This window comes from Myotis davidii, unplaced genomic scaffold (genome assembly GCF_000327345.1).
Source record: "Myotis davidii unplaced genomic scaffold, ASM32734v1 scaffold174, whole genome shotgun sequence".
NCBI lineage: Eukaryota > Metazoa > Chordata > Mammalia > Chiroptera > Vespertilionidae > Myotis > Myotis davidii.
In genome coordinates, this window is record NW_006289087.1 from 2,444,381 (window position 1) to 2,455,455 (window position 11,075).

Sequence of the window (11,075 nt, forward strand, 5' to 3'; positions counted from 1 at the left end):
GTTTTTTAAAATAGGAAGTGAGGACAGTGACATGTGGGCTGTGGCTTAGCCCCTCAGGTGTTGGGCCTTTGGTGGGTTTCCCTGGCTGCAGCCTGCCGGCATGCTTTCAATTGAGTGGTGGCAGCAGAGAAATTACAAACCTTCCTCGACTACGAATATGCTTAGGAGTCAAATGAGTGTGAGAATGAGGATGAGTAAATATTTCCAGAGAAATAAAAAAAGAGAGTAAGTGGTAGTGGCATGCAGAAGGAAGAGTCTCCCTTCTCTCTTCCATTTTTTCATTCATCTATCATTCAGTCATCTGCCTATCTTGCCATTTAATTACCCATCCATCCATCACTCTTCCATCTCTCTATCCTGCCATCTACCCACCTGTCCATCCATCCACCCATTTGTCCATCCATCCATCCACCCATCTGCCCATCCATCATCCATCCATCCATCCACCCATCTGTCTATCCTGCCATCCACCCATCTGCCCATCCATCATCCATCCATCATCCATTGGTCCATTTACTAAATCGACTTTTGCTGAGCTCTACCCATGTGAGCACTGGAGGATGCAGAAAGAAATCAGGAGTGTGTGCCTCCTAAGAGCTTAGAGTTGGAGAGGAGCACCGAACACAAATGATTAGAAACTAGAGATAGTTAGGGGGGGGGGTGGCCTACATAGATGAAGGGCTGGGGAAAGCCACAACCTTGGGGAAAAGGACTTAAGAGTGTGAACACTTGGGGAAAGGCATGGCGATTTCAGGCAAAGGCGTTTTCAAGTTTTTTTGGAATGAGATTGTAAAGTATTAAGTCAAAACAGGCCACCCCCGGTCACTCTTGTTTGTTTGTTGGTCAAGAATGGGATAATTTGGGGGAAATGAAGGCCATTCACAATCCCAAATCTGCAGGTGTCTGAGCCTTCTCCCGGATTATAAATAGAAAACCGAACTTCAAATCCCTCTTTTCTCACTCTTCTTCATACCCATTGATATGGCTGCTGGATTGAAGTGAAAAATCACCCCCAGAGAGTCCAGGGAGCTGGAGGGGAATAGAGGAGGTACACCAAGTACAAGGATAGGATCAGCAACCGGACACAAATGAAGGTCGGCCACTGGGACTGCCCATTCCCTGGGCAGGTGCACGGAGTCTCTGAATGGTTTGGGCTGTCAGGTGGGGGGAAAAGCGAGCAAAGAGGTGCATTTTGCCCAGAGAGGAGTCCCCGATCTGTCCCACGAGAGGAATCAGGAACCTTTAAGAACAGAGTAGGTAGATCGGAACTCAGAGCCACCGGACAAGCCCGCGCTGAGCATGGTTGGGTGGCCAGAGCAGGAAGGGGCTGGTGTGGGTCTTCATTCTGATGGTGCCTCTTACCCTGAGACCAGAAGCAAGTCATGTAACCGCTCAGAGCCCTGGCGTCCTTGTGACATAAGGGCCCAGGAGGAAGGACTGAGACACTGTGCCTGAGGGCCCTTTGTTCAACATGCGGAGTCAAATATCTGTTAACTAGAGGCCCAGTGCACCAAATGCATGCACTGGTAAGGTCGCTAGCGGCTGCCACTGGGTATTCCCCCGCTTAGCTCCCTCTTATACCCCCCTCCAGCTGGGGCCTCCCTCCTTCCCCCGGCCGGCCCTGCCCCCTGGTCGAACTCCCAGACAATTCCTGGTCAAGGGGACAGTTTGCATCCTACGCTTTTATTATATAGGATGATAGACAGACATACTTGGACATTTTGACACTGTGATTATCATGTCTAGAAGCACAGGTAAAAAATGCCAATTTTCTTAAAAAAAATTTTTTTAGAGAACGCTAATTATTTTACCGCTGACAGACAACATTACCCCTATGGTGTTCCGATTGTGTCCAGTCCCGAGTGTGGAGGGAAAGATTGTCTGTGGCTAATGAGATCAGAGCCAGCTGCTTCCCTGTGCTCTAGAGCCAGCAAGACATCCCCCTTCCCCCCAGAAGATACGTTTCCAGCCAGCGGATGGTTCTCAGCGATTAGACGGTCTGACCCTGGACACTGTGAGTGCACATGCAATGCCTTCTGGAATCTCTGAGGCTGGTGACAGCTCCCAGGGACAGGGTCCTGCAGGTGATCCCAGGCCCGAGGGTGCCAGGCAAGGAGAACACTGGGCTCTGGCCTGGAACCCCACCTGCCTTTTGCCAAATGCACAGCGGACCCCTGTGTCCCGTGCGTGCCCTTTACTGAGCCGGAGGATCCCCAGAGCAAGCAGGATCCACAGCTCCCCAAGTTCAAGTCCCCAGGCTCGGGGGAGCCACCAGGTTGCTTTGAACCATATGAAAGGAAGTCATGTTCTTTTGTTCTCTGTGATGAAGTGGTTGAAGTCATAGGGCGAGTTAAACGTGGTTTAGGAGAAACTGTACCTGCACGAGGCGTGTCTGACCGATGAATGGCCTTTGCTTAGACCCCGGTAAAACCCCACACCAGTTCTACACTTCATCTCCCCGCCTCTCTCCGTATATGTCTGTTAAGGTCATGTCTTCTCCGAGTTTTTTCTTACGGCTAAACTCACAGATGGGGGCGTTATTTGGGAATTCTTCTGTTTTTAATAAGCTTGTGTATGTTTCTTTTAAATAAAAGGGTTGTTTTTCTTACTTTCTGGGGAGACAGAAGAGAAGGGACGCCAATACGAGAGCTGGCCTTGAGCTGCTTTCGCTCCCGGCCTATCCTATTTGCCAGCTAATGGGACAAATTGCAGGCTCCATAAAACCTTAAATAGCAGCCGCTTCATTTTCTCCCTCTCCAACTTTAAACTGATGACAACCTCGTCTGCAGGCGGCTCAAGGTGTGACTGGCCCGGCCAGGGTCCTTCGGTGTAACCAGTAGCATATGGTTTTTCCGGAGGGGCTGGTATGACATATTTTAAGCACCACATTCAAGAACCGGACCGTTAGTGGTGCCAATGGAGCACATGATTCCCGCTCACTCGTTTGGCCGCTAATGACAAGGACCCGGCAGGTGGAGACACGGCTTGCGCTTCTCGCTGAAATAATAGCCGAGAGATGAAATTAGAAAAACGAATTGAGCTCAGAGGAAATCAGCCGACGGCTGACTCCTGGAGCAGAAAGTTCTGTGCTGTTCTTCCGGCGATAAGAACGGAGGCACGGCCCAAGGCCCAGGTCCCCGCAATCCTTTTTCCTAGTTTCCTTTCTGGCCGGGAATGATAGCGCACGCAGGCTGCGGTTGGAGACGGGAGAAAGACACGCGGGCTTCTGTGTTATAGAGGTTTGGAGAGTTTATAAAATTTTGCAAGAAAAAAGAAACAAGAACAGAAAAACCTGAGCCCGTTCCTGAGCAAACGAGTATGTGTGTGCCTTTTTTCCTTGCATTCCTCCTAAATGCCCCCCTCATTCCTGTATTGGACTGCTCCCCAAGTCTACCTTTATCACTGCTGTAACGCAGCCTTTTATTAATCCTCACCTGAGGGTATTTTTTTCATTGATTTTTAGAGAGAGTGGAAGGGAGGGGAGAGAGAAACATCAATGTGTGAGAGAGAGAGAGAAGGAGAGAGGGAGAAAGAGAGAGAGATACATCCATGTCAGAGAGACCCAGCAATTGGTTGTCTCCCACACAAGCACATGCCCCAACCAGGTCCTGGGGGGGATTGAACCTATAACCCAGGTACGAGCCTTCGACCAGGAATCAAACCCGAGACCCTTGGGAGCACGGGCCAGTGTTCTAACCACTGAGCACACCGGTCAGGGCTGTTACACACATTTTAAACCGCAAATCAGGGTAGAAATCTGCACATACAAAGAGCCCATTTTTCGATGCCCTTTCGTGACGATGATTTGTTTTTCTTTGAAGTGAAGGTGCGCCATGGCGGCCCCGGGGCTGCTGGGAGAACATCTCACATCACCTGCGGCCTTTGTCTTACTCCTCCGGGTGGTGTGCGGGTTACCGTCGGAGAAAAGGGTGTTTGTTTTGGGAACCGGTGGCATTTCATCCAAACGTTTTTTGATCCAGCCTCGTTTCCTCACAAACGAACTCCACGGACGGCCCATTTATAATCCAGGGTTTGGGAAATGAAGTGATTTCAGATAGGAAGTCACGGTTCATTATCGGTCGCTACTAGACAGCTGTGTCACCCTCGGCTCCCCACGTCGGCTTTGCTCTCTCCTGGTCTCGTGCTGTCTGCCAGGCGTGGGCCCCCGGATTTTCAGTGCTGCCCCCCTCCTGTCACCCCCACCAATTTAACACACCCATGCCATTCGCATACATTTAAAAAAATTCATTTTTTACTTTTCAATCCTCACCCGAGGATATTTTCCCATTGATTTTTAGGGAGAGTGGAGAAGAGAGGGAAAGACAGAGAGAAACATCGATGTGAGAGAGTCACATGGACTGGTTGCTTCCTGCATGAGTCTCGACCAGGGCCTGGGCCAGGGAGGAGCCTGCCACCGAGGTACATGCCCTTGACCGGAATCGAACCCGGGACCCTTTGGTTCACGGGCTGACACTCTATCAACTGAGCCAAACCAGCTAGGGCACTATTCATTTATTTTTAATTATAAATGTTTCATTGCAGAGAATTTGGAAAATACAGACATATGTAAAAGAATATAAAAATCAACCTTCAACCCCAAATAACCCAGTTAAAATTTAGGCAGATTTCTTTTCCTTTTTTTCTATGTACATGCCTCCTTTTTGTGTATTTAAAAAAAAGGATCATGCTATAATATACCTTTTGGGTGTTTTTTTTTAGTTAATAATTTATGTGGGGAATTGTGTTGTAATCATTAACATTCAGTGCTAATAACTGATGCATGAACCATATTGTGGCTTTGACCAAAGACAGCCAATTCCTAGGGGGACAGGGCAGAAATGGTGGTGACTGGAACATCTGAGCACATTTTTAAAATACATTTTTATTGATTTCAGAGGGGAAGGGAGTGGGAGAGAGAGAAACATCAATGATGAGAGAGAATCATTGATTGGCTGCTTCCTGTATGCCCCTCACTGGGGATCAAGCCTGCAGCCTGGGCATGTGCCCTGACCAGGAATGGAACCGTGGCCTCCTGGTTCATAGGTCGACGCTCAACCACTGAGCCACACTGGCCGGGTTGAGCAGATTTTTTTATGGTGACTTTATATATATAGGTGATGGAAGCAAGGTTTTCCTTGAGCTAATTATCTTTAAAAGAAACAAACAAACAGAGCCCTGAACTCGTGGTTCCTTGACTAAGTGTCCACTGAGGTCTGCCTGTGAGTAGGAGGGAAGGTCATCTCGGTGGTGACCAGAGACAGTCTCCTTGCACGACACCGCCCTACGTCCCACGGAACCTTGCTCTTCCTCCCAGTCCCCAAACCCCGGGGAAGTCTGGGTGGCACTTGAGAGTGTGACACCCACAATGTGGAGGCCGTTTGTGAATGAACCACCGTGGGGAGGGAATGCGCGGGATTTCTGACGGGGCGGCTGTCAAGGTAGGACCGTTCATTAGCGGTCGGATGCTCATGGTGCCTGTGAGAACGGATCCTCCCCGCCTGTCCTGTTGGTCTCTCGGGGCCGTTCTGTGGCGGAGCTGCGATCCCGCACCTAAAACGCTCTGTAAACTGTCAAGCTCTTATGCGTTAGTGTTGCTCACAGAAAAGAAAGGGAACCGGAGTTTTTAAAGAAAGCAGAAAGCCATTTCTGGGAGTTTTTGGTGGTTTGTTTCAAGCCACCCATGAATTGTCATGTGGGCTGTTTCCATGTAAGTGTTTGTGCCTTGTGGGGGTTGTTACCATTTTTTTTTTTTTAAATCAGAAAGAGTCTAGAATAGCGGTTCTCAACCTGTGGGTCGAGACCCCTTTGGGGGTCGAATGACCCTTTCACAGAGGTCGCCTAAGACCATCGGAAAACACATCTATAATTACATATTGTTTTTGTGATGAATCACTATGCTTTAATGATGTTCAATTTGTAACAGTGAAATTGGGGGTCACCACAACATGAGGAACTGTATTAAAGGGTCGCGGCATTAGGAAGGTTGAGAACCACTGGTCTAGAAGTTCTGGATTTAAACGTGGAAGGGAGCTGAGAAGTCATCCAATTGCCTTGTTTGGGGATAAGATGCGAAAACCCTGTAAGATGCAGTTATCTGTCCAGGGTCGCGGAGCTCAGCTAGACGGGCAACCTCATTTGGCTCCGTAAGGATTTGCTTTAGGAAAGAACCACATTTAAAAGGTGTGAATCCGTTCTTTTATTCATCCTGGCCGTCTTCCTTGAGTCAGTGCTGTCACCCGGTAACCCTAAAGTTCCTATCAGCCGGGACATGCCCAAGCCACCATCTTCGCGTTGCTGGGAGAAGTCCTTGCTCTCCGGTGAACGGTTGCCTGTGCTTGCTTTATTTCGAACAGATAAAAAGGTTTATTCTGCTTTTCCATGTCACACTGTCATCATCTGGAGTGATTTCGTTACGTTAGCGGGCCATGCCCTTATGAAGCGGTATCGTGAGACCGGAGTGAAAAATCGCTTTCCGAGTTAGCATCGTTATCAGTTTTATTGGCCCTGAAACGGAGTAGAAGGATCCAGGAATGATGGGGTAATCAACGCGAATTAAATCCCCAGGGAGCTCACATTAGTCCTGGAGTCAAAACGGGGGGATGCCATGACTTCCACATCTGGGGCCTCCATCCACTTTAATCAGGTCTAAATTATGCTGTGAAGACTTCGTTTTGCTACATTTCCTTGCTCAGACGTGGCAGACGTCCTGTTCCTCTCTGGTTCCTTCTTGAAACCTGCACACATTCTCACTGTTTCTAGGGAACAGTTGCCTAACTTGATTGCCATCCAAATATTCCGAGTTGCTGTTATGTCGATAACTACATCGGGGATAAGAGAGAATCACTGATTGGCTGCCTCCTGCACACTCCCACTGGGGATGATGGAGCCCGCAACCCAGGCATGTGGCCTGACCGGGAATCAAACCGTGACCTCCCGGTTCATAGGTCGACCACTGAGCCACGCTGGCCGGGCCCAGATACCTCTTAGATATGTAACCGTTAATACACTGAATGGCCCAGCACTAAGTTCACAAAAAAAATCCATTTGGAAGCCTTTGATTTCCCTTGTCGAATTGTTTGTGTCCGTTCCTACTGAAAAATTTGTCTTCGTCTGGTTCTTGTGCTGTGAGCTCTTTCTCCTTGAATCCTCAACGCCTAGGTGTTTTCTGTTTGTTTGGTTTGAGTGTGACTCACTGGGGCCCCGGAATGTACGTGGCCTTGCACCTGCATCGGGGGCTCCGTGGAGCTTGACTGCTCATCCTGAGAGCGGACATTGGGGAGTTTTCCAAGGAACCGGCTGCTGTCTTGGTAACGAAGACCAGAGTTGTCCCTGCACTGGACACTGCTTGCTGGCCCTCGAGTCCCCCTCCAAGCTGGTGTCTTAAGTTAGAGAAATCAGAGTTCAGTTCTCTGGAAGTTTATGTTACCAACTTACAGCTTAGCTGTTGGCCAAGCGAAGCACTCCGTTGTTATTCTTAAAGTCAACAGTCATTTGCAAAGTCACTTAATTCTGGGGCAGATTAGGGGGAAAATAGCTTGGATATTTTTGGAAATGACGGTGGCTCTCGGAAATGAGGAGATTGCCTTTTTATGAAGTTGTATTTTTTGGTTCTTTAGGGAACTGATGGATAAAGAATAACCTACATTTATTGTGCACTTACCATGTGCCAGTCATGCTTTATGTGTGTTTTCATCTCTCTTACATTTCACAATAGAGAAAATAGACCAATAGGAGTTTCTCTCTCTCTCTCTCTCTCTCTTTCTCTCTCTCTCTCTCTCTCACACACACACACACACACACACACACACTCATAAGGAATTGGTTCATGCATTTATAGATGCTGAGAAGTCCAAGATCTACTGTTGGCAGCTGGAGAGACTCAGGAGAGCTGATGGTGTAAGTTCCAGTCCGAGTCAAGGGAAGACGGATGTCCCAGCTTGAAGCCAGGCAGGCAGAGAGAGTGTACTCTCCCTTCCCCAGCCTCCATTCTGTGCCGGCCCTCAATGGTTTAGCTGCGGCCCACCACATGCAGGAGGGCAGTCTGCTTTAACCAGTCAACCACTCACATGTTAATCTCCCCCAGAATGACCCCCACAGACACCCCAGGAATACTGTTGGGTCAAATATCTGGGCATCCCCTGGCCAGCCAAGTTGACACAGGAAATGAACCGTCACAAAGACCCGCTCTTGTCTCTAAGTGCTGCGCTCCATGGCATTCAGGAGCAAGTGCTAGGGGACGCCACTTCTGAGGACATTACAATGGAATGTCCCATCCTCCATCCGACCCCCAAAACATACATGTTGGAAATCACGCCATGAACGCCTCTCCCGTCTCCAGGCTGTGGCTACTTGGATCCAAAGCAGCCACAGAATTTGAAGAATGGGAGGGAGATGGCACGATTTCAGGACTGCAGGATCCTAGGATAAGATTGTTCGGTGGTTAGCAGGCATGTTACTCTCCACTCCCCTTCCCCAGCCCCGAGGCCAGCCCGCCTCCTTAGTGGACACGTTATCTGATGGGGCTGCCCATCAACATTACAGAAAGACACCAGGAGAACAGCTCCACAGAAAAAAATGGCCCAGGCTGGGACCCGATCCGCTTGGGGGCAGTTTGCAAAGTGGAATCGAAGCTCTTCCAAGCCCCAGAAAATTACTATCTTGCTCGATGGGATTAGTTGTCCAAAATGAAGAATATTTTTCGCCTTTTGCCACCCCGCCTTCCAATTGTTTCTTTTCATTGCTGTTCTATTTCCCTCTTCGCCAACGGCCAGAGCCCACGGCCAGCAGCACCCTGATCATTAGCACAGGCCCAGGCAGGGACACAGAGTCGGGGGTAACTATGGTTACGTGAAAGCAGAGACTGGACGGGGATGTCCTTTTAAAGGGGCAGGGATATGGAAAGGAAGAGTACGAATTAGATTCACGAGGAAGCTCTGCTGTTCTCACATCCTGATCTTCATCATTTATTTATTAGGGCAGGGGTCATTTTTCTGATAGATCCGAGGCCGGATCTTTATCTTCACCTCTCCCTTGGCTTGTCTGTTCTTCTCTGAGAGAGAACAGTTTTGCGGCCCAGGGTGGTGAGGGCCTGTGCCCAGGACCCGGCAGTCAGCATGGCTCATGTGTTCGCAGGCGGTGACTGGTCAGAAAGCACGTGTTGGGGCAGGAGGGGGTGGACACAGATGTCTCAGCCGAATCCCTGACATACACCACCTCTGGCTCAACATTGGAGAGGGCGGGGCGGGGGCTGGGGTGTCTGGGGATGTGGATTGGAAGATGGTTGTAAAAATGTGAAGAGAGCAGTCCATTCAGGTTAGGAGATGAGAAGGTGTCTGTGCCTGGGGGGAGGGGGCATATCACACCTCCCTTGTCCCTGGAATACATAGGCTTTAGAGGCTATCGAAGCGATAGGGGAGGGGATAGGGACGTTTGCCTGATGAGTCCAGCAGAAGAGATGTTGTGTGGCTTCATCCATCCACCCATCTATCATCCATCCATCCATCCATCCATCCATCACCATCCATCCATCCATCCATCCATCCATCCATCATCCATCCACCCAACTATCCTCCATCCATCCATCCATCTATCACCATCCATCCATCCATCCATCCATCCATCACCATCCATCCATCCGTCCATCCATCCATCCATCCATCCATCATCCACCCACCCACCTATCCTTCATCTACCCATCCATTTATCCATCTATCCTTTCCCATCCATCCCCATCATCCACCCACCCACCTATCCTTCATCTACCCATCCATTTATCCATCTATCCTTTCTTTATTCATCCATCCATCTATTCATCACCCACTGATCCATCCACCCATCCTCTATCCATCCACCCATCCTCTATCCTTCCATCCACCCGCTTATTCTTTATCCTCTTGCCCTCCTTGAAAAGCGACCTCGGTCATGGAACTGAAACTCTAATGAGCTGTGCACTCGAGCGCCTACGTTCCTGGCTGGCTGGTTGATGTGGTTGGGTGGGCCATGGTGTCGGGGAGAACACAGTAGCTGCCACTTAGCCGGGAAGACCCTCAGCGCTGGAATGTGTCGGGACACCTTTTCTTCTCTCTGTCCATGTAGGCTTCGATGACCTCCAGGCGTGTGCCGACCCCGGCGTCCCCGAGAATGGCTTCAGGACGCCCAGCGGAGGGGTTTTCTTCGAAGGCTCCGTCTCCCGCTATCATTGCCAGGACGGATTCAAGCTGAAGGGCTCTACGAAGAGACTGTGTGTGAAGCATCTCAATGGGACCCTGGGGTGGATCCCGAGTGATAGATCCATCTGTGTGCAAGAAGGTAAAGTGCTTACACCCACCCCCTCCCCTCCCTTGGAAACCTCTCACGTGGTCAGTGTCTGCGTTGTGGCCAGCTGGCGTTGCCATGGCTGCAGGGGTCCAAGGCTGCGGGTGCCAGAGGGATCAGTGCCCGGGGATGCTGTCCTTGTTTCAGAGCTAGTCCTGCACGCTGACGGAAAAGCACGCGTGTGTGATGAGGGCTGGGGCACATCCATCCATCTCAGCGTTAGAAGTAATCATCTCCCCTCTCGATCTCAATGGCCATCCAATTCATCACCATTGTTGTCGATGCAGGAGAGAAGCTCAGATCAGATTAGGGCTGTTTATTACTGGGCTGCCAACTCCACACTCATTTCCATGTTACTCCATAAAAAGCACAGTAGATGTAGGGGGCAAAGACTATACGTAATGATACAGACAATGTCTGATTCCGAGGATTAAATCAATTACTACTTATCAGTTCTCTGTTAGACGTGATTCATTTAAGGAAAGAAACAACCGTGACAAGCAATGACAGGTTGACAAGGGAGACATTTATTCTAGCAGCCACCCCTCAATTTATTGGTCATGAGAAGATACTCTTTTTTTTTAAAAAAAAATATTTTTTATTGACTTCTTTACAGAGAGGAAGGAAGAGGGATAGAGAGTTAGAAACATCAATGATGAGAGAGTAACATTGATCAGTTGCCTCCTGCACATCCCCTTCTGGGGATGTGCCCGCAACAAAGGTACATGCCCTTGACCGGAATTGAACCTGGGACCCTTGAG

The 11,075-nt window shown here is 49.4% G+C and overlaps 1 protein-coding gene across 1 annotated transcript in view; it reads left to right on the forward strand.

The window, feature by feature from the left end:
• Positions 1–11,075, forward strand: part of SUSD4 (sushi domain containing 4) — a 75,787-nt gene that overhangs the window by 29,313 nt on the left and 35,399 nt on the right. Inside the window, exon 2 of the mRNA XM_015562366.1 lies at positions 10,096–10,308. Coding sequence (XP_015417852.1) covers positions 10,096–10,308 — 213 coding nt within the window. The remainder of the gene's footprint in view (positions 1–10,095; positions 10,309–11,075) is intronic.